The sequence below is a fragment of the Aulonocara stuartgranti genome (genome assembly GCF_965226115.1).
Source record: "Aulonocara stuartgranti genome assembly, chromosome: 13".
Lineage (NCBI taxonomy): Eukaryota > Metazoa > Chordata > Actinopteri > Cichliformes > Cichlidae > Aulonocara > Aulonocara stuartgranti.
The window spans coordinates 15,196,978-15,221,030 of NC_138949.1; the positions used below are offsets into that span (position 1 = coordinate 15,196,978).

General features: G+C 42.2%; 1 protein-coding gene across 3 annotated transcripts; it reads right to left on the reverse strand.

Annotated features, from left to right (window-relative positions):
• Positions 1-687: 687 nt before the first annotated feature.
• map3k4 (mitogen-activated protein kinase kinase kinase 4) lies at positions 688-23,158 on the reverse strand. 3 transcript variants are annotated; one of them, XM_082556631.1, is made up of 27 exons: positions 22,708-23,158; positions 16,666-16,856; positions 15,154-16,559; positions 13,203-13,463; positions 12,884-13,036; positions 12,646-12,803; positions 12,392-12,508; positions 12,199-12,298; positions 11,949-12,032; positions 11,573-11,842; positions 11,324-11,473; positions 10,801-10,962; positions 9,322-9,455; positions 8,729-8,807; positions 8,560-8,638; positions 6,686-6,782; positions 6,264-6,386; positions 4,879-4,979; positions 4,706-4,786; positions 4,402-4,593; positions 4,244-4,314; positions 4,023-4,139; positions 3,785-3,944; positions 3,572-3,694; positions 3,087-3,193; positions 1,693-1,872; positions 688-1,601 (listed from the first exon to the last, which is right to left on the reverse strand). In XM_082556631.1, exons 1-27 carry the CDS (start codon positions 22,737-22,739, stop codon positions 1,581-1,583), a joined length of 4,749 nt encoding a protein of 1,582 aa, XP_082412757.1. In that variant the 5' UTR covers positions 22,740-23,158; the 3' UTR covers positions 688-1,580. The 3 variants fall into 3 exon arrangements, with proteins under 3 accessions (XP_082412757.1, XP_082412759.1, XP_082412758.1); XM_082556633.1 differs by lacking the exon at positions 22,708-23,158 and adding an exon at positions 22,435-22,584; XM_082556632.1 differs by lacking the exon at positions 6,264-6,386 and having other exon boundaries at positions 22,708-23,156.
• Between the last annotated feature and the right edge of the window lie 895 nt (positions 23,159-24,053).

Here is a 24,053-nt window from a genome sequence, read left to right on the forward strand (position 1 = left end):
CCTTGAAGCAGATGGGCTACAACCCAGTGTGTGAATGGGTGGATGACTGGATATGTAAAGCGCTTTGGGATCCTTAGGGACTAGTAAAGCGCTATATAAATACAGGCCATTTACAACAGCAGCAGAAGACCACACCCCAACCACTCCTGTCAGCTAAGAGCAGGAAACTGAGGCTCTAATTCACATGGGCTCACCAAATCTAGACAACAAAAGTTCGGAAAATATTGCCTGGTTTAATGAGTCTCAATATCATTCAGATGGTAGGCCCAGAATTAGTCCTAAACAACATAAGGTGGGGGATATTTTCTAAGCACACAGCCTACCTGAGTATTGTCGTTCCCCATTTCTATCCTTATAATGAAAGCGCATCAATCTTCTTATGGCTACTTCAAACACGTCACAAAGCCTAAATTATGTCTGTTTCCTTTGAACATGACAAAGAGTTCACTGTAGTCAGATCTCAATCCAATAGCGCACATTTGGGTGTGGTAGGAGGGGAGAGTCATGTCATGGTTATAGAGCCAAAATGTCTGAGGAAAGTTTCCATCACCTTGTTGAATCTAGGCCACAAAGAATTGAGGTATTTCTGAAGACTAAGTGGGTCTGACCCAGTAATAGTTACTGGTGAGTGGATAACACATAATAAGTTAAAATTTCACGGCGAGAGACAGACAGAACACATTCTTTAAAAAAAGAGTTCATTTATTAATATTGTTTGTACATGGCAAACACTGTGAGAGCAGCAGAGAACCAGAAGTTGTGTGTCAGTGTCTGTGTTCGGCCGTGAGAATGTTTTATGTTCAGCAGCAGGGAGGAAGAGCAGGCCCTGTTTCTCCTTTTCTTTGTAACGCCTTAGTCACATGAACAGCTCTTCACTGGCGGCCAGTAGACTTGAACATTGCTCCAACTTGAAATTTTCTCCTCAGCAAAGGCAAAGAAAAATAGAATAACAAAAAAAAAAAAACATCCTTCCCAGTGCCCACGCTTGCCAAATAGCAAGCAATACGATTTGTTGATTACATTTGGATGGTTCATTTCATAAAGGTAAAGCAGCCTCTCCTTCCATTTTGAGGCCTACCACACCTTTTCAGTCTCAGAGGGACAGACAAGCAGTAACTCCACTGTCCCCATGGGTAAACAGTTTAAAAGTGCTATAGGTTTTGCCCCACCCCCAACCACCTGTCCATTCCCCTTTGATAAAAAAAATGAAAGGAAAAAAACAAGTATTCTTCAATGCCTTTTCAGAGATCTCTTCACCAGTGAGACCAAACAAATGTGGCAATAGGTATTTAACTTTACAATATTGTTTATACAGGAATTAAAACTAATTCTTTTTTCTGTTTTTACAGTATATACAGTCCCACCCGTCCTCTCTCAGTCCATAGATAAAGACACAACAAATCAATACTATATAGATCCAGTTGTCCTCTGAAATGATACTGTATTACTTCCTCAGTTTAAATCCATGTGCCTTCAGCAGTAACCTCCTGCTTCTCCGTGTCCACAGTTCTCTTTTCTTATTTGAACATGTACAGTAGTGCTTTAACTTGTAAACTTTAAAGCCACACAGGAGGTTTCGTTTATTCTTCATCCGTGCAGACCTGAAACAGATGCGAGGTCGGGGATATAATGTGAATTCCATGGAAATATTCAATTACAACTTAGAAATGTTTAACCTTCCCAGCATCTCACCTTAACAAATGGGTGGTCAAGCAGCATGCTAGCTGTCCAGCGTCGTTTGGGTTCACTCTCCAGACAGTGACCGAGGAAGTCCTTCCCTTCTGTGCTCAGCTTCTCGGGGATGGGAGGTTTGTGGCCCATGCCCACTTTGTACATGATCTGAAAGTTGTGCTCGTACTCATGCCAGGGCCTCTGCAGATAGAAACGTACGAATACGAGTTGCTTTTTTTACTTGTGGTTTTGAATTTTGTTAAGTGAGTTTCCTGAAGTGGTTTACAAAAAAAAAAAAAAAAGGTTAAATCATGCTTAACAAGCAATATGTTTTGCAGTTTGGGGACAAACATGTCATTAGCAACAGTAACCATGCTCCCTTCACTCTGGAAGTGGTTTTTGCACAAGTGGTCACAGCTCAGACTGAAACAGCACCCTATAGCTAAACACTAGAGCTGCCAAAGGGGGTCATTTTGACCCCCTTACGCAGTTTAAAAATTGTGTAACTTTTCCTAAAATAGGATTATTCATCAAATACTGAATTTTAGACTTTAGACTTAAAAAAATAAGAAATTATGACCTTTACCTCAAACCATGGATGCCGTAGAAAATAATGTAAAACCACTACTGCGGCATGCAGGTTTACAGACTGTTTACAGACATGATGTGCTGCCATAACATGAGCTACAGCTACATGTGATTGATAAATAAATATGGAGAGGACTGTAGTTAGATAAAAGATGAATAATTGCTGCCAGGCTGAGGATGGGATTTTGAGCCAGAGCAGAGCAGGTCAAAGCGGAGGAGTGTGTGACTCAACATGTGGAGAACCGGGCGAGTTGCTGGCTTTTCTGAACAGCGGGGGAACCGTAGCTGAGTCCACAGTGTGGAGAACAAATCTGAGCAAATAAAGAGTAAAATCCACAGAGCAGGGGAAAGGTGGAGCAGTGTGGAGGCTGCATGAGGTTGCATGTTTGGTGGCAGATGTGGACAAGATGATAAACTCTGATTTTTGTTTTTTTTTACTTTTCATTTTTTCCACTGTAATAATGTATTTGTTTAGATGTGTTAGCTGTTGTGTTATATGTTATATGCTTTGTTTATTAGTTTATTCTAAGGTGTATTTTAACGTTGCAATCAATGATCTAAAACATTGATAAAACTAATAAAACCTCTAAAAATTGAAACGTAAAACACTCATTTTGTAAAATCGAAGCTAAAATTAGAAAAGTTAAAATTAGAAAACAACAGCAGTGGTGGTCACTGCCACCAGCATGGCTCAAAATGACCCCTGCGGGCAAGCTCAACATTAAATTTAATTTCCTTTCTATTGAAGTAGCTTACTAAAACTTGGAAAAATACCAGAGTGAAGCTTTGAATGTGCGAAAAGGAAAACCCTCTCTTTAGCTTGTTACCTTTCCAGTCACCATCTCAATAAGGACGCAGCCCAAACTCCAAATGTCTGCTGCCCGCCCGTGACCTTCTCCCTTCGCTCTGGTGATAACTTCAGGTGCCATGTATGCTGAAAGAATATCAACACATCTGATATTAATAGCAATAGTATGATATAATGCATAATAACAATGCAATAATGATTTTACAGAAATATTAATGCAGCACATGAAAATGTGAAAATTATGCAAAACTGTAAAAATCACACATTTCTACAGGAGACTGCGAAAAAACAAGAACTTTCTGTTATTTGATTGTTTATCTATTACTTTTTTACTTTGGTGTTGTATTGATGGTCATGGGGGAGGTCTTTATCAGAAGCAAAAGCTACAAAATGAATGAAAACAGTGCTCTTTCACATTTTTCAAAGCCGTCCAGTGAGCCAGACTGAAGTCTGTGGTGGGCCGATTATCATATTTTGACACTGCAGGTTTATTTAATGTGTTACCTGCTGTTCCCAGAGTGCTGTTCACCTCTCCTGGCATTGTGTGAGTGTTGTTTCTCAACTTTACTGAGCAGCCAAAGTCACCCAGCTTAATCAGACCTGATGATGTCAGAAAGATGTTGGCTCCTGATGGGGACGAAAACAAACAGGAGGATGAGGAAACGGTTGCTGATCAAATAAAGTAACAGTGAGATAGAATAAGTGCATGGCGCTGACCCTTAATATCCCGGTGGACAATGCCGTGTTCATGCAGGACGTTGATGGCTATAGTGATCTGTTTGCTGTAAAGCCTGATGACGTGCTCCTGCAGCCCCAGCCGGGATACCTCCTCCAGAGTGCCCTCGTCACAGTACTCCATGAAGATGTACATCTCCTCCTACAGGTGAGCACACAAGTATTAATACCACACCACTTCCACGTGCCACAGGTGGCTTCCTGAATTGATGCTTCTTACCCGGTGAAGCTCGACTCCGAAGTAGCGCACAAGATTCGGGTGTTTAATGCCTTCGAATATTTTCAGCTCGTCTGCAGTCTCCTTGATTGTTTTGTGATCGTTTGGTTGGAATCGGATCTTAGTGGAGGCAAAAAAAAAAAGAGAATGAGAAATGTCTGTTAACATCAACAGTCACTATGATCTGTTAATACTATTGAATTCCAACTAGATGAAGCGCATACCTCCTTCATAGCCATCAGCTCGCCGGTGTCAACATTGATACAGGTATACACCTTCCCATACTGGCCCTCACCTGTGATCAAGCACAAAGGCATCACATTTGTGTTTGCAAGAGTGTTAAACTGCATCATAATCAAAAACAGTCACACCAAAGTCGTACCTATCTTATTGCCCCTCTGCCACTTGAAGGTCACTTTCCTGAGCCCAACTTGCATGACGTTGTCGTACGACTTGGGTGTGTGGCACACCTGGCCGATGATGTTGCGTTGCTTCATCACGGCGTAGCGTTTCTCTTCGAATTTGCGAATGGAGAGACGGACGGCCTCCATGGGGCTTTGCCGCGCTGCTGTGTCTGAGAAAGGAGACAGGATTAATATTTAAACTCATTTCTGCTGTGATTTAGTTAATAGTAGTTCTGTGACTTGTAGCACCAGATTTTGGTACCTATCCCTAAATAATCTCACCCTTGGACTGGCTGATGAAGGTGCGGAGCTCCCAGCTTCTGCGTGAAGAACTGTTAGGGTCTCCCTTAGGATACGAAGGTTCTAAAGTAAGAAAGGAAAAGAAAAGAAGATTCAGACAAGGAAGGCTAATATGCAAAGCAGATCAAACACCATAGATCGCTGAAAGCTCCCACCTTCTCTGTCCTCTGTAGGGCTGGAGTGGCGGCTCAGAGACCTGAAATTCAACTCTGCTGCAACTGATGACAGCCGGTCATTCTCATGGAAACTGGATCCTCTGCAAAGACAAAGAAGAAACTGATGCAATGCTGTGATTCAATCAAAAACTACTTATTCAGATGGAGTGTTTCGGTCTGGCGCAAGTTAGTGCAATCTCATCTACCAAGAAGGAACTTTACTTTATAAGCTTTTTAACAGTACACTCTAGATACATTTTGCACTGAATGTTTTCTTTATCTTTAAATAAACGGAGGAAAATGTAACATTTTTTTCTAAAGGCATCTTAATTAAAGCTTTTTTCCCAGACTTGTGTTCATAATGAAACTTAATACTGTAAATTACATGATTTAACAGATTACTACAAATTCAGAGGGAAAGAATCTGAATTCAGGAGATGTTGAAGATATAGATTAATTAGAGAGGGCCTTATGAAAGCCATTAACAGCTCAGCATTCATCAGTGGCATTCACACTTGAAGATAAGACCTTTAGTATGCATGCTCGGATTTCTGTACTAATGCACCAGGAATTCTAAAAGCAGTCAGTCACCAGCATCAAAGCAAGACAGATGTGGATAACACTAAAAAGCAGAATTCATAGCCAACTCCTTCAGTGAAGTAGTGTTCGTTTTCACACCATGCACAACAATCACAGCCTCTTCCCTTAATCAGTAGACCTGTGGAAGTCTTCTTTTTTTGGAGTTGTTGACATTTTTGCAGGACTACATTTTAGGAGGCTACATTTTAAATCTGTGTTTTTTTATAGCCATGCAAATCACTGTGTATCAAGCCTCGAGACTAGAATAATTGTAATCTTACAGGCATGCTATGAATTAATTACACATACATTTAAGGTAAAATGGAAATGCCTTGTTATTTCATTTGATCTAAAGTCAAATAGCTTAAAAACGTAAGCAATTAAACTAAATCAAACAGACTGATCATCTGCATCTGTGATGCCCTGATGTGGAGCCTGTGTGTGACTTTCATTGTACAACAGTCAATCGAATATTTCCCAAAATTTCCCAAATATTGTTGGTTTATATGCAATCAGAAGCTTAGAAGTGTTTCATTCTTTACGTTTTTTTAATTTACCGTTAAGGATATACACTGGCAGGACATCCCAGATTTGATAATTAGGTAAAATACTTTTTGGCTTTAAACTCTTCAGTACAGAACGAAATGTCCTGGATCTTGCAGTTAATAAATAACATGAAGCATTTCTTCCTCCATTTACAGAAGCCTTACAAAAACATTTCTGACAGCTTTTGGGTTTTTTCCCCCTTTTTTTGACCGAGCTGAACTCTGACAACAGTTTCTTCTTTGGGAGGGGGGCAAAGCTACCTGACGTCATTGGGGGTGCTGCCGGGTGCTTTGGTGTGGCTCTGTTCCCCCGGTCCCTGAGGGACAGGGCGAGGGCCGTTTGGGAACAGCTGGTTCCGGAGATCACAGGGGAGACTTCGAGAGCTGTGTGGTGAAAAAACAAACTGAGGAGCGCTGCCTTGGGAGGTAAGGTGGCTTGCATGGGATGTGTGAAGTTATATGTAGGTGTGTGACTGGGTGGCTGGTTCACGGACAGATATGCACACTCACTCTCACACACACAGAGCACACCACACACACACGCACAAACAAAGAAGCTCAAATGTTTCACAAGCTTAACTAGCCAGAAAAAACATTAGAAGGTAAAAAAGCAAAGCCATGCAGGACAGAGTTTAAACATTAAAAGAAAAAGTGTTGAAAAACTTAAAACTGCAGTCACCCACCTGAACCCTTCAGCGTTAGGGATGATCAGAGGGGGGTTTGGTGGATCACTATGGCAACGACCCACCAACTTTACAGGACGAGGACTATTTCTGGGACCTGAAAAGAAAAACAACAAATGCTAAATTTATTCAATTGTCCAAACCCTCCCCCCAAAAAACAGATCATCACTGGGTTTAAATCATGGGAATGAGAAATTAGTTAGCAGTAACAAGATATCTAAGTCATGTTTTTATGACTCCAGTGCGAAAAAAGTTGGAACACTGTATTAAATTGCAATGATTTACTAATCTCATAAAGCCATATTTTATCCTCAATAAAACACAGAAAGAGGTTCACCAATCTGCAAAAGACTGTCTACAAATTACAGAGCAAAAATCTAAGTTAATGTATTGGAAGTAATTTAACTGATGATGTAATTTAATGTAAACTTTGAATATCTTATTATCTGCAGTTCATAATATCATCAAAGGATTCGAAGGACACAAAGAGCAAAGCTGAAAATCAACTGGATACCGGTAAACTTTGGGCCCTGAGGCCCAAAAACAGACATGATCCTGTCTGGCTGTGAACACAGTTTACTGTAGGAGTCACAAAAGCAGGTTAAAGCTCTAACATGCAAACATGAAGACGTGAACATCGACGTGTGATCTGGAGATGCTGTCGTCTTCTTTGGGCCAGAAATCTTTTTAAATGAATTGAAGCAACCGCATACTGGAGCTATTACAACAGCGTAGCTTTCTAAAAGAAGAATCTAGGTGCTGAACTGGCCTCCCTGCTGCCCGGACCTTTCTCCAGCATAAAGCATTTGGCACAGCATGAAACAAAAAATATGACAAATAAGACCCAGGAGCAGCTAGAATCCAGACAGGACAATATCAGACAAGAATGGGACAACACGTCTCTCCCAAAAGTACAGAAACCGGTCTCCTGAGTTCAGACATTTATGGAGCATTTGTACAGGAAGAGGGGATGTTATGCCTGTCCCCACTTTTTTGATTCATGTTGCTGTCATCAAATCAATTTCATCAAATTAGCTTTTTTTCTACGCTTGATTGTAAATAAAATCTGGGTTTATGAGAGGTTTTCTTTACATTTTACACAACATCCCAACTTTAATTGATGGTCTATAATCATATACCACTGTGCTGAACTACTTTACTCCATCAAAGACATAGATGTAGCAACATTTTGCTTTATTCTGGTACTAGTTTGCCAACTTCATATCTAATTTTCCAATAACATAACACCTTTTCCATAAAAACATTATTTGGTGGTAGAATTATTTTTCCATAAACACTTAACGTGCATTATGTAACAAGTAATGTCATAACAGGACTCCTCAGATTTTCATATTTTTACTCATTTACTTTAACCTCCTAGGACCTGGCGCCCACATATGTGGACATCACATTTTGGGTTATTTAGACCAAAATACTCAATTTTGCTCTACAAGGGCCTGATATCCACTTACGAGGACATTATGCAGCTACTGTTCTATCAAAATTTTAAATGAATATCCTCATATGTGGCTCTTATTTTTCCTAAAAACAAAAATTAGGTAAAAGAAAAAAAGAAATCTGGTAATTCTTTGTTTTTACATTCATCGGGTCCCAATATGCTCAAATATCAAAGAGAAATTAAAAATGCATGTAGTGGAAGAGTTCAGGACTTAGGAGGTTAAAGAAGTTAAAGTCAACTTCAAGACACACACACACTTTTTTAATATTCTATGTGAACTGAACTGTAATGTCATTGCTGCTGTGTCTGCTTTGTGTAGCAGTGCCCTCTCCATGGCATCCAGATTGTAAACTTGCAGCGTATAACCTGAAATCAATCCTGATATGGAAGATGCTATCGTGGAAAAGCTTCTTACCAAAGTACAGGCCAGTAACAGGGCTATGGGGTTTTCCAATCACATGTCCAATACATTCATTCATCAAGGCTTGTAAGTTCTGAAGAAACACAACATAAATTTTCAGTTAGTATAAAAATATTGTATTCCAAGCATGCCTATTGTTTATGTCGTAGGAAACTATACTTACCAGGAAGTCATCCTCTGGTAATTCTGATATAAAGGCAGGCTCAATAGCTTGAAGAAAGTCAAAACCCTGAGTCGCCCACCTGTGGAAGCGAAACATTGTTAATCCGTGCATGCAAAAACAAACCACAACAGAATGTTTAGTTAATGATTTATGGGGGGGTGGTTTGGTTTTTTTAAGCATTTAAGACAGGAAGCACTAATATGACAACTGACTCATACCCAGAGTTAACCGGGACTGTTTTTGTTTGAGTATTTGTCACACTATTATTAGACACTATCCAAAATGTCATGCTTCTGTCAAATTCTTCACTGCATTAAGAGTGCAAGGTTGCCATAGTAACGAGTCATGGCTCAAAGGAAAAGCTCTTGACAAAGAGCTCATCTTTAATGAACATTGTGAGTTTTCCACAGTGAATAAATATGGCAGCAGCAGAATAAAAATCTTATAGCTTAATACTCAACCAGTAGGCCTGGCTTTAGCTACAAAAAGCATCCCTGAGTAGCATATTGCAAACCAGAAGACTACCAAGCAGAGCAGATACTCAGGAAGGAGCACAGTGAACAATAAGTGTTCAGCTGATAGGAACATCTTACCTGGGTTTGGTGCCCCTGCCACTCTCACATTTGGTCAGGACATAGGTCATCCATTTGCGGGCAAAAGCTATGTAACGGTCCCCGATCCTCTGTCTGAACTCTCCTGACATCAGACGCACCACCTCCTTGTGATACTGGAAGCAAAAAAAGAGACTGATAAGATGCTAAACAACTGTGCAAAAGTCCTGAGTCATTCCTTCATTTCTTTGTATTTTGCTTCTAGGGAGCCAGACTACATTACAGTTACATTACAGTGGTTCTCCTGGCTTTTTGAAGGTCTTTCAAAGTTTTTCTTTGGGCCCTGGCTCATTTTTTCATCCATTTTCAGTCCAGTCTTTATGCCTGACCGTTTTCAGAGGAAATTTGTTTTGTTATATTTATAAAATAAGTCATAAAAAACTGAAAGATTATCAAAGTACAGTCAAGTTGATTGAGAATGGAACAAAGGCAGCCAACATCCAAAGAATGCCCTTCAAAAAGCCTGAAAAACTATTCCTATGCCTTACATTAGGGGTGGGCGATATAAACGATATACGATAGAAACGATATAAATTTGGCCAACGTTAGGGATTTTGACTATACCGCTCTATCGCGATAGCGCATGTTGATGATGTCATCAAGCTGCACCTGTTTTGGTCGAAAGCATTGCAGCGGCTACAACCATTATCATCTGCAAATTATGCCGGGCGACAGTCATAGCAAAGAGATGAAGCACTTTTGAAATATGGGGAAAGCCAAGAACTGTGCTTCCTCCACTTCCATAACATTGATTCAATAATGTTGAATTCTCTCGCAGCTGTTCTGTTCCCATGTTGTTGCAGTATATTAATAACTAACCTTGTATTGTGGATGAAAAATCTCAGTTGTTCTCCTGACTGAAGTTTGGCCCGTGTATAGCATCCTGCTATGCGATTGCATTTGTCCCTGACTACCAGAATCCCTCACGTTAACTTTTATCGAGTGGAAGAAAAGTTGGCGTTCATCCTCCAGCTTCACTGTGCTAATGTTGTGCTAACATAGCTGTGTCGCTAGCAATCATGTAGCACAACATTATATACCAGGTAGTCCAACTTCAGTAACCCCTCAAACGCCACTGCTGTTTAGTTTTCTGTCTTCATTTATGTCAGAAGTGGTAGCAGAGCTGTACGCTTTAATTCGTTTCAAAAATCTCAGTCAGAACATGGTATGAAATGTTTAGGTGTAAACTAGCGAGCTAACTTCCTGTTAACTTCTAACTCCGTTAAATTTAATAACTTCTGTTTTCATGGATGCCTGGATGTTAAACTTAATACCAGCCCTACCTTACATGCTGGATTTCCATGTATGTTTCAATAAATCACTGCTTCTGCTCAAAGCCTTTGCACAGTACTGTATGTAGCTGTACTTCTCAGTTTGAGTGCATTTATGTACTTAAAATAGCAAGCGTGTAGCAACAGGAATTGAGACACAGCATCTGCCCACACTTTTCCAGTCTTTTACCTCGAAGGCAAAGTTGTAGCCTTGTGTCATCGCCTCCCTGTAGTAATGATTCAGAGTGGCTGACTCGGACTCGTCGATCTCGGCCTTAAACTCTGTGGTAAACATGTTATCTACGCAGTCAATGGCATGCCTTATCTTAATGCATAGCTGCAGTGCCTCATTCTGTGAAAGGAGAGAGAAACACGAGAAAAGAAAGAGACATGTTTAAAACCTTTTTCATAAAAATGATTATTAATGCATGTATTTATTATCAAGTGCAGCCACGTGAGATTTTTATTTTGAAAGTAACAGATAAAGTTGCTGAAAGTTTAGTGGCTTCCATTTAGGAAGCACTTCTAAAATATGACCTGAAAATGATTCTGTTTCTTCTTTTTATCTAATGTTAATAGGGCAGAAATTCAGGGTAGCTGATAGCAGTTGCTATAAAAACTGATTTGAAAGTAGGACACCGACATGCACCTGTCTGCACAACAACACAGAATAAACCATGGGTTAGATGTCAAGCATGTGGTTATATAAGCACCTTGAGCTCTTCCAGAGCGCCTGCGATGAGGGGCTGACTCGATGTTTGCTCTCGGTTAGGAGTAAGCACATCCTCCATGGACTGCTGAAAAACCTTTCTCTGAACCACCAGGTGAGCTGACTGCATCACTATCAACAGCATGTTCTCTACCTGAAAGCATATCGAACCATTGTGAGACACATAAACGTCAGGTACAAACAGGCAGACGCACACACTTGCACACAGACTGAATTTAGAAATGCCACAAACCTTCATGGCCCTTAAAGTGTCAACAGTTTCCATCTGTGGGACCAGCTTGAGAAGCTGTCCATCCCACTGAGCCCAGTCAGAATCAGTGGTGGAATCCCCAGCTTTGTGTTTGCTCATGAGCAGGTAGGCCTCGTCCTCAGCGATTTCATCTGGCTCTTTAGAACAGTCTTTGCCAGCTGCAGCATTAAGAAGCTGCAGGATGACGGGTCGCTGATTCATCAAGCCACAGGGGACAAAAACCTGAAGCTCTTCCAAGCCCGGAATCTGAACCTGGGGGGGGGGGGGGGGTTAAACAGTTACATAAATAACCCCAGGGCAGAAGGAAGATCAGAAACTGGCAAAATAAAATATAATAAAAGCAAAACATAATAAACACCTTGACATAGTTTCTTTTCTTCAGTGCCTCGAGGAGACAAGTAACACCGTTAGTGATAGTGAAATCTGCAGCAACCTCCAAGTCCTGCAGAGAAGGGTGCACACAAACTACGTGTCAAAACACAATCCCGGTGCTTCGGCAAACAGAGAAAACAGGGTGACAGACAAACTGCAAAGCCAGTACTGTTGCATCTTCTTTTTTTCTTTTTAAGTCAAGGAAGTGAATAGTCTTTCCTATGTCAGTTTCTCACCTTACGAAGCATTTTGGCAAAGCCCAGGGCCTTAGATGCTCGCTCCCTGGCCTCGTGGAACAGCTCTTTAAGAGACCGACTAGTCTCAACAACGGACCGCCTGCAAAAATTAAAAGCTTCAGAGTTTAAAATCAAAATGCAGTGGGACAAAAACATCAATAAAAACTTGATGAAATCTTGAAATCATCCTCACCTGATCTCATCTGAGGCGGTGCTGTCATCCGCACTTTCCCAGAATTCATTATCACTCTTTTTCAGACCAGCATCAAGGAACTCTCCAGTGGATTTGAGCAGCATCCCAGCAATGTCACTGCAGAGAGCGGAACACTGCTCAGTTTTATATAAATGATTAATAAACTTCTGCAAGCAGGCGCCGTGACTAAAACAAGAATGCGGTCACTCGGTTTTAAAAATGGCACATTTCTGACCGACTGCGGGTTCACTCACCAAAAAAGCTTCCCAGACTGGGCCTCTCCTCCACGGATGTAAGGAGTGATGACCTTGGTGAAGTGCCACTCCTCTTCCAACAGGTTCTTCAAGCTATGAGAGGCCTGAGGCAGCTGCTGCAACATCTGGATCCAGCTGTGCATGTAGTCAAAGTAAACCTGCACAAAAAGCAGTACACGGTGAATAATCACCAACTACAGTTTGAAAATAGAGGCGGGAGAATGGCTGGGAAACTTACCACCAACATCTTGTGAAGATCTTCTTCAAATTCATCAATATTGGCGTTTATTTGCAAGCCCTGAGCGTCAGTCACCACACCATGCAGCATGAACTGATAATACTGCTTCATCAGAAGACCTCCTTTAAGGACCTCTTTACACTCGCGCACCAACTGCAGAGCACAAGCAAACGCATGTAAGAACACTTGTGTACAACAAATGTTAAGGCTAATTGTTCACCAAAAGTTTAAACTGCATGTTTGCAGGCATCACAGGACTGTTGAGAAGTTATAAACTAAAACTGAGGAGAAAAAAGCAAGGACTTGGACAGCTGCTTGCCTGTTTGATACTGAGCAGCGAGGGCTCTCCAGCGGGCCTCTGTTCAAGTCGCAGTTTAAGGCATTCATGAATGACGTTGAGGAGGACTCTACACAGTACGAGGAACGCTGGCCGGAAGGATGGAAGATCCATGTCCAGCAGATCTGCCCAGGACACCTGGTCCGCTCCGAGCTCAGGGTCAGCAGGACCGCTGAACTGACCGTGTCGTGACAGCTCAGGCAGGTAATCGCTGTACAGCATTGGGTCTGGAAAGTCTGCAAACTACAAGTGGAAGAGGAGTGTGAACTTAATTAAGAAAGTCTCGGAGGAAGGGGACTTCTTGTAAGCTTCTACCTGTAAGAACTTCTCGAAATGAGGTTTCCTCAAGTGACTAATTAAATTATATTAACATACAAACAATATAACAAGTTGCTACACTGCTTCTGTGGACAAAAATGCTATTCAGCTGTTTAGAACTAATTTACTGTATCATTGCTTTAACTGGGGAAAAAAACACACACACACTGAATTCTACTTTTGTCTGCTCTGTTATTCACAATGGGTTGCAACAGCAGGCAGCTCTGCATGTTTGATTTTTTTCTCACTGATGGAAACCCTAAAAGGAATTGTTTCTCCGGTGGGGTCAAATCAGGGATCTTTTGCTAGTGCAAAGCTCTATACTACGTACCCATTTGTCTTGATGCATGCTTAATCATCCTCGCAAGGAAATCCCAGAAAGTTGATTCTGTTTATCTGAATGTTACATTTTTAGTGGGAGAAACTTCACTGTTTCTCAGCTGAATGACAAAATATTTCACCCACTGAACAGAATCAACTTTCTGGGTATAGATCCGCTTAGAAAAACCACACATACTTAATAACAAATACATTTTTGCATGAATTATGAGGCCACTCAGTTGTCACGTTGCAATTCAGTTCTAGAGTGCAATGAATTAAACTTTGATTCCTTGAAATTAATTCTTGTAAATAATTGATTAAAAACAAAATTTTCATTTCCTAGTGTTTCCTTTTTTTCTACAAAGAATGTTGTTACTGAAAAATGCATTTGATTATCTTGTTTCACTGTTTACAATAAATTACGATTGAACAGATGTTTGGGAAACAGTCTGTTACAATCCACAGCATGCAAACAATGCGTAATATATACCATTATATTAATTGGCAGAACCTCAAAGTATTTTACTTTAAATAAATTAAACAAAGGAAATAATTAGCCTTTCATCAGCATCTGAAAAAAAGTTGGCAAGCAGATGTGCAGCTAACCACATCTCACAGACTACATTCCTTAAGGGCAGTGCAAACATAACCCCCCTACTTAAAACTCTATACATATGCTAACGACGTGCCAGGTAATGCAGATAAGACAAGTCAGCCCAATTGTTTATGACTTGGCGTGAGTAGGGGGTTTTACCTGGGCCGACTTGTGAACCCCTTTTGAGTATTTGGTGCTTACAAGCCATTACTGTTCTCAATGACAACTTAAACTACCAATCCAATTTTAGAAATCAATGTATCAGTATCTATCAGTAGAATGATACTGATAAATCTTTTATATCTTTTTAATCTTTTCTTCTTTTATATTAAAGATTCAAATGACCAAAACAGTCACAGCAGCTTAATTAACCAATTATATTTAACATACAATGACGATCACACTCCAAATAATTCTGTTGCAGAGCTTGTGGTAAAATTAATTTGGCTTTAATTTGTTTAATCATTTCTATAACTTGGTTCTATTTTTATTTTGTTTATAAATATTTTGTAAACAAGAAAAAGCTCGATCTGTAAAAAAACAAAAAAAACAAAACAAAACATCATATGGCTGTTAATTGATTTATAGAAAAGTAACTAAGTCATTAACCAGCAGGGCCTGGATATATGACACACCCAGATGTAGCTTTACTAATGTGACTCCTTTTTATTACCAGATTTCTTAGAATAACAGCCTCACCTCTAGTGCAAGAGTGTGGCGGAGCAGTGCTGCTCTGGACCTCTGAAGAGAGCGATCCATCAGTTTGTGCAGTCTGAGGATCAGTTTACGTAGTCCCATCTGTTTTAGAGCTTTATCCACAAATGGTCTGTAGATGGATGTTGGGCAGAACACCCCTCCTCCCACGGATGCTTCTGCATTTCCTGAAGTAGCATTTGGAAGAAATTCATCTTCGGACAACAAACGGGCAAATTTAGGAGTCAGGGTGGGAGACAACTCTCCCTCTGTGACAGGACTCGCTTCTCCATTGTCCTCGCCATATCTGTCCTCGACGTCACTTTCTGTGGTAAAAGTGGTTATCGAGTCGTTCTCGTCGTCGTCGTCATTCTCTTCATCTTCGTTTCCGCGAGAACAGCGAGGTGAAGGGATCTCAAAGACGGGCCACCCGATACGGGATAAGTCATGGATGCCCAACACTGTGGCCATAACGCGCAGCTTCTGGTTTAGGTCCTGGGTGATATTGAGCCACAGACAGAGCGCCTGCACCCTGCCTTGAAAGTCTCGTGCTGCATACTTTTCGTAGTCCCTTTGTAAGGCCTGCAAAGAGGGGTACAAAGCTTCCACAGACTCCAGCAGTTCCATAACTCGCTTGACCTGCTCAAATGCCAGCCGCTGACGTTGAAGATGCTCCCTGCAATCAGCGCCAGAGCCAAGAGGCTCTGCTGCATTCATTGTTGATGAGGGGCAGGCCCTAAAGCCCCAGGGATCTACTCCACAGTGGTTGCTCTCTGCTACAGTAAGCTCCCTCTTCTCTTCACAAACTAGATCAGGGACTCTCTGATAGTCCCCCTGAATTGCTTGAGACTCTGAACACTGAGCCCCTATCAGGCTGTCATAGTTGACTTTAAAGTGCAGAACCTCGTTAATGATGTCAGGGATAGCTTGGCGGGCAGTGAAAAGGAAAAGGTCTTGGTCACCGGTGGAACGCCGTGCATGCCATGCCTGCAGCTCCAGCCAAATAACCTCATTATTGTGACCCAAGTAAGGCATGTTCTCCAGGCCTCTCTGCTCCTTCTCTTTCCTCTTGGAGGACATAGATGTGAGCTTGAGCAGCAGCCGCAGAGTTTCAAAGAATTTGAGGCGATCAGCAGGACAATCTGTCCTTGAGGTCTGCCGGTGGGTGCGGGACATATGGGGCATAGACACAGGAAGACTGCGACTGCAGCCCAAACTCAAGTAATGTTTTCTGGTTTCCATGAGGGGCTTTGAGAGGGGATCCAGCATAAATGAGCCTTCAAATGTCTTCTTGTGGTCTCTCTCTGTGGAGCGCTGTGCAGACCTCAGCTTCTTGCCCTGTTTGTAGCTGTGCTCCTTAGATGTCTCCACTGCCTTGGGACTGTCCTTCAGGGCAGATGAGCTGGCGTCAGCTGGGAAAAGAAACAGACTTCCAGTCAGAACACTGTGTGTAAAACCTGCATGTAATGTGGGGTTTCTAAGTACACATTTATCTGTAAAATCGATTTACTAACTTACATTTGTTTGGAGACCCCCCAGCGCTCCTCCCCTGACTGTTCCTCAGGTGTTTGCTAGACATGTGTTTCACCTGACGGGCGTTATATGGAGGTGATGTCCCATACAGAGCTTCCTCTTCCTCACTGGGAGAGTCACAGGATTCAGCCACTTCTTGGCTCCGTAGGGATGCATCTTCCACTGGCTTGGCCTGCCTGTCAGGCATGAATGACAACAGAAAAGACAACCCATTGGTCTGAGCAAGATCTGCATATTTAAATTAGACTGGCCTATATGCATAAGAACTGTTACCTGGAACAGAAACTAGATTTGGAGACACAACGACTTGGCATTACGAAACCATTTCATTCATATCACAAGCACGACCTAAGAAATGTGTGCACAAGGTCAAATAGTGCTCGTCTGTTTGCACCAATAACAGACTGTGCAGCAAATCCTGAATGCCACAGGAGACAGGCTGCTAAACTGCAGCTAGACTGAACGTCTGCTGCTACCCACAGCAGTGTGACGACTTGTCTGCCCTGGAGGGGGGAATCTCTCTGGCTGCAATAGTCTGTGCATGACCACAGGCATCCAGGTGCAGGATATCAAACTGTTTGTGTGTGTCTTGGTAAACATATAGCTTGACCAAAAAGGGAGTTATAGTAACCCATCATTAAATCTGTCTAAGTCATACTGCACAGTTGCATGCAAATATGGTTCTTATGCAAAACAGCATAACACCCCCAGGAGATTCCAGTAAATCTTGAGGAAACAATAAATATTGGATACCACAGGCGCTTACCAGAATTCTGAAAGGCTGTAGCAGCTAATTCTGCAGAAAGGAAAGATTACAAACACTCGAAACACTTCCTTGTGGGAAAAAAGGGGAAAAGGGGAGGGGTAGTAATGTGGAAGAGCACCACGCCTTTCCAGATTACAATGTCAAAGCTCTGTGCCCTAAGGCCTTTCTGAGAGGTTTTTTTTAATAGGATTAGAGAGAAAGGTTACAAGGGCTGACCCAGCCAAAATAAAACAATGGGGAAGAAGGGGAGGCAAATGAAAACGGGTGACATCTATTATATTTATGCAAGTCACCATGTGTGCCTCTGCTGATCATCTGACTCAAAGGCATTCCCCTACACGTGCCTGTTAGCCTGTGTGCTGGCAGCTTCAAACCGGGGGATGGGTGTGTCGCTGTCACCTGGGGAGTGTGAGTGGACGGGGCTGCAGTTCTTTCACCCATCTGCCCCCCCCCCGGCAGAATGCCTATGTGACTCTCCACACATACACATGCAGAGAGAGAGAGTGTGTGGGAGCAGCTGTGGAGCTACATGCAGGCAGACACAGGTCAGAACACCTGCTGAAAATGCTGCATGTGCAAGATTAGCTGCAATCACGAATACCTGTTCTCACAAAACAACCGTCATTCTCAGGGTCACTGCAAAGTGAACAGCAAGTTTCTGTTCATGGAAAATGTCTCGAATTATTTAAGCACTTAGAAGCTCCCATCTTGTGAAACAGCCTATAAACTCAGATGTTAACTTGTTGGACCTACCGACTTGAATGCTTTAGATATGTTCTCGTAACTTCACTGGAAATAAGCCCTTTTGTTTTAAAATATTTGAAATTTTTTGTCAATACCTCTAACAACCAACAAATTTGGGGGCAGGGATAGCTCAGTAGGTAAAGTGGTCGCCCCATGATCGGAAGGTCGGCGGTTCGAATCCACTTAACGGCTACCCTGAGGTACCCCTGAGCAAGGTACCGTCCCTACACACTGCTCCCCGGGCGCCTGCTTAGTGGGCTGCCCACTGCTTCACTGAGTGAATGGGTCAAATGCAGAGAAAAACAAGTAATTTCCCCATGGGGATCAATAAAGTATCCATTATTATCATTATTATTATTATTTCCCACGTGTGGGACTAATAAAGGTTATCTTATCTTATCTTAATCTCCGTGACAGCACAACCAGTTTACCCAGAACAGTCACAGAACAAATCGCAGATCAACCCTTAAATGAAAGCACACTGACTTCATTATGAATGTACTCTATGAGTGTACTGTGAGGGAACTTGTTCTGCAAGAGACGGACAAAACGCCGTGCAGTACTTTCCAGTGTGCATGCACAGTAGGCAACTGTGTTCCTTACAATAAAGGCATTAATCACAACAACAGACAAATGAGTTTGGTTTTTGTTATGCGATAATTGAGACAGGTATCAGGAAGCTGCAAGAAGAAAGCAGATTTACAAAAACTGCTGAACGCTGAAATACACACCGTACTCCTGCATTAGTACGAGAACGCATTTAAAAACCTGTTATGCTTCAAAAACTCCTACGGCATGTGCGTGCGTGCGTGTGTCACAAGTGATCACATTGTGTGCGCATTTATAAACATTCGAAAGCCTGGATGTGTGTGTGTGTCCATGTGAGAAAAAGGACAGAAATAGTACATACATGTGAGCGAGGGAATGAGACCAAGTTTTAAAAACGTACTCCTCTACGCAGAACATTGTGATTCAATCATTCAGGAATGAGAGCGGAACCAATGACGCCACTGGGGCCGGTTGTTTGTTAGGTTGCCATGACACGCTTCGAGCACAGGCTGTGCCGTTGCAGGAAGGGATACGCAAATTTGTCTTGTGAATTTCTTAACCTACTTACAGGCTGCACAAAGTTACCAGCATGTGTGTCCTGCAGTTAACCATAGCAGCACTGTGGTCTTCAAGCTGTCCCTGCCTGGCTGCTGATAGTGAATAATCACTGCAGATGGTGTCTGGCTGCTCTCAATGGCTCATCTGATGGCTCATTGGGGCTCCCATAAAGGCCAGTGGAATGCTAAAGCCCCAGGCAGAACACTAAGTGAATAATAAACGGCACAAAAATCGAGAGTCTTTTCTGTATAGCGACTGAAGCAGAGATACCAAGGGCTGCCAGAGTCGCGGGGGGGCTGACCTTTGACACAAACCATCCACACTATTGTACCAGCAAGGGGCTCTCTATTGTATAACGCTGACACGTGGCCCGTGAGGCCCACGGCTGAATACCACACAGCTGGTTAGTGAGCACACTTGCTCACAATGCCCAAACTAAAGGGGACTTTTGTTTTTGTTTTTTTTCCACAGAAAGGAAAAGGAGGAGAAGGTGGTCGGGTTTTTGTAAGAGCACACTTTGCTTTAATTAGGTCATGCTGCCATAACTGATGCCTAACTGGTAGGCTAAATACAGTTTTGAATTACCCCCCCCCCCCACTGTAAAAAGCATGCATCTGCGGGGTACTAATTTCAAACCATCGTTCACTGCTGAGCGCGTAAGATTAAAAAGCAATTGGTGGGCTCCGTGGAAATGCAGCACACGTGTGTGCAACATTAAGCATTCCTGACGTGCTGTTAACGCCTGATAAACTGGCAGAGCTGAAGCAGCAATCAGTTTTTGCATCGTAAGCTGACAGAATTCAGAAACAATGAACAAGATGTACTTCACCACACCCTTTGCTGGAACAGCGTGACCTCCCAACTTCTCCTGCATGCACTAACTATGCAAAGCACACTGTTAATTCACAGCTAAGAAGTTTGATTTTGTCACTAAACGCACTCTGATTCATAGCTCCAGAAAAAAAAGTGAACTTATTTCTAAAACACTGCTTTGATTAATATCTGGACTTGTACTTTGCTCACCACAGGGAACAGTCTTGGTCTAAGAAAAGACTGCACCAGCGGCAGCTAAAGCAGACGCTGTTTGCACACTGTCGGCTGGAGCGCGAGTTAAATGCTAAATGGTGTAATGACATGTTTTTCACCTTATGACGCATGCATTATAAATGCGGTGAAAGCAGCAGTCTGCTCCACCTTTGAAACGTAATCTGAAACTGCAGAGAGAAATAAGCAACACCTCTTTTAGTTTCAAACTTGCACCCTGTTCTGCAGCTGTGCACATTATAAAGCATGTATTCAAAATAGACAAACATGGTATTCAGCGGTGCTTAATCATTTTTATTACACGGTCGCTCTCCTGCATTAGCAACATCAGTTGCCACAGTTCAGCAGTTACAAAAGTGCTATTGTTTAAAAGGAAATGACAGATGAGAGTGGCAGCCTGTGAGAGTGTTAGTTTCTTTCTCTAAAGCAGGTGTGGGCAAAGACAGGATGCAGATAGGAAATGCTAGAGGATGATCCATCTGTATTCTACAGCCTGTGCTCCTGGCAAAAGCGAAGCATTAATGAGTTCTGCCCAATGTGCGCCTACGGGGCTCCAGGCAGCTATCTACTGCACATAGCACACCACATCCTGAAATCTCTGGAATGCTTGTGAGCCACAGTGTCTTCAGACTGACTTTGAGAACGAGACATTATTGACAAAGGACCTCTGTACTTGCAAAGATAGGGATAGCCTTCAACTGCAGAGCGAGCACATAACTGATGTTTCTTAAAATAGCTGTTGGTGCGAAACAATCTTATATAAGCTCAAAGAGGTAGATAGCCGAGAAGACTAAAAGCAAACTTATTTGTTGTTGTCTTTTCAGTCTGCAGTTTAAATGTATATGCAGAGCCATGCATCATGGAGCACGCTAGACGCTGAACTAATGTCGCTTCTGTGCAAACCTTGCAGCCTGGAACATGTAAACTCTGCTGTTTACAAGTTTTGCTGGCAGTTCATAGTAGTCCCATTACTATAGAAACAGCAGGAAAGCAACCCCTGCAGGAGAGACAGATTTAGACTCACTTAAAACATTTGTTAACTAGTAAAACACCGCTGAGCGTTTGCGTGAGCTCCCATAGAGCAACGGTTACCTTTTCATCTGCTGGTGCACAAACTAAACGTGGTCTAATAAGCATGTAAGTAACATCAACATAACCAACATACTCTCAGCAATAATGTGGCCACTGGCTCATCAATTTTCTTCATGCAGTCATGTCGGACAGCAATATACTAACTCAGGGCCAATGTTGCACAATCACGCGAGCTGTTTGTGTATCCACTTCGACTGAGTGACCACAAAGGTAATAACAAGTGGCTGCTACGCAATCATTACCGAAATAGCCACCAAAAAGGAAAAGACTGGCTATTTACTCAAAAAATGTGATTATGGCAGATGACAAGAGCTGATCCAACATGAAAAATGCTTCTCGCTCTGCCCCCCTCCCAAAAAACTGCATGAGAGAAGGAGGAGGAGGAGAGGGGAAGACACAACAGCAGATTCCTGAGGGTCTGTCGCCAGCGGTCAGGGGCAAACACTGCGGCATTTCGATTACCAGATGCGCCCATATCGAAATCTCCTGAGACTCTGGTTAAAACGCGGTCTTCTGCGCGATTGCACAAAATATATCGCGCACTAACTTTGCACTTGAGTGCATACAGTACGCCCAAACATCCGCAGCGCGGCACGTTTGCGACATGTTATCAACCACACTCTTATTCCTGCAGTAATAGTGAGCCAACATGAAATGCACCAAGTCTGAAAGCGCAGATTCAACGTCCAGCACCGGCGCCGAATGTACCCACGGAGTTAACAATAACAGTGAAGCAACATGCTAGCTACTGTAGCGAAGTTTTTGCTTTTCAGTTACTGGAAGGGAAATGCACAGCTCGGCGAGACAAAATAATAAAAATATATATATTCAAGTCCCCATTTAGAGCCCTGCAGTGCAAAACTAACGCAGTTTCAGCCTCCTCAGTTTCTGTCAACAAACTTGCGCCTGAACAATAAACTGACTAGCGGCGGCTAATGTGGATGTTAGCTAGCTGGGACTGTTGCACTGTTATAGCGGTTGGTAATTGTTAATAACGCTACCTCAGTATTTGGTGAGCATTTTTGGCTCTCTCACGGCCAACCGAGCACTGCTTGGGAATAAATTATATGCAGCAAGCTCCCCCGGAAAGTGTTTCTCCAAAAAGTTTACAACTAGTGTTCTGCAAATGCATTAACTGCACGGGTATCACTATTTGACAGGAAGTCGATTTCTGCTGGATGCGCAAGCGCTCCGACTGCAGTGTCATGGCTAGCTCACTATTCGGCAACTGCGAAATCCTGGCGATAAAGTGTCTGTTCAACGAAATCGCTTACCTGCTGGGCTTGTTCCGATCCGGCGGCTCCATAACAAAGCGGTGGCTCCTTATTTCAAGCTGTGCATGGGCTATACCATGTCTTAGCTATATCAAACACACTTTGCACCGCTAAATCTCTGCAAAGGAGGTGGATTTTGTCTCTTTACAGCACTTTTTATCCGCCGGTACAGTCGACTCTCGCTTGTGCGTATGCTGTCGCCATCTTTCCACCGTTCATTGAAGGAGGAGTGCCACAGCCTTGCAGCGCTACGGCAACTCGGAGGGATCATCTTCGGCCATCAGTGCAGGGTCGGAGTGCTCGTTTTTATCCTCAGAGAGCAATCGCAGTTGTCGCACTTACAACAGTCATCACATTGTCACCACTTGACTGATATGATGAATTACACTCGAAACCACTTGTTATACAGAGCTGTGAAAAAAAGTGTTCATTGCGTGAAAAGACTGTGGTTGCGTTTGGTTATTTTTAATTAAAAGTTCACGAGTGGGTGTGTTTGCGACAGGATAGAGAAAAAAATAAATAAATGAATTATTATTAATAAATTTCATCTTCATTGTCATGGATCCTGTGTAAAATCTGGTGAACATTCATATGTAATTTGTGGACTAATGCGAGAATTTACCTAAATAAAGACAATATAAAAATACATGGCTTCCTTTCTTTATCCTTTGTAGAATGTATAAAATGTAATGTACTAATGTATGAATCACAACACTGAGAATGACTGGATCAGTACCATAGGTTCTTTCTCTTTAAGCAGGAAAGTGAACTGCTGACATTACTGCTGAGATAAACAGCCCTCCCATTTTCCAGAGAAGACTGCAGTGATTACTTCTCTGTGTGTGTGTGTGTGTGTGTGTGTGTGTGTGTGTGTGTGTGTGTGTGTGTGTGTGTGTTCATGTGGAGACGCTTCACTTTTGCTCTGTAAAAACTTTTAATTTTTTAACATTGATATTTTTAAAAGTAGGAATAAGAATAAGCCCAAGTCAAATCAAGTGCCTTTTGAATTAAGGAATGGCACAGGGAAACACGTTTTAAGGCAAGATAACAATCAGATTAGTCCTCATTAAAGAAGAAAATGGGCACAGTTTCATGAATGAAGTGTTAGTCTCCTTCTTCAGTGATTATTAACTTAATCTGTAACCAGATAAGGGGACTAGGCCATCTTCGTGGCTACCAAGGTCTCCATAATCATGTTGTGTAATGAAAACAAAAGTTGTTTTCCTTTGATTAATCACCTTCTTATCTGTGTTTTCTTGAGATAAGAAGATGAATCTCTTGCCTCATCAAGAGAACATGCATGGCTATAGATAATGTAATTAAGAAAAATCATTCCAACCAATCTC

Bases quoted from the DNA above. Each gene is read 5' to 3' on its own strand.
- map3k4 (XM_082556631.1), bottom strand. From the start codon at position 22,739: ATGGAGCCGCCGGATCGGAACAAGCCCAGCAG. The intron at 4,315-4,401 runs GTACGACTTTGG...GCTTGATCACAG, and splicing joins GCAGAGGGGCAATAAGATAG to GTGAGGGCCAGTATGGGAAG. The intron at 4,140-4,243 runs GTATGCGCTTCA...GCCTCCACTAAG, and splicing joins AGCTGATGGCTATGAAGGAG to ATCCGATTCCAACCAAACGA.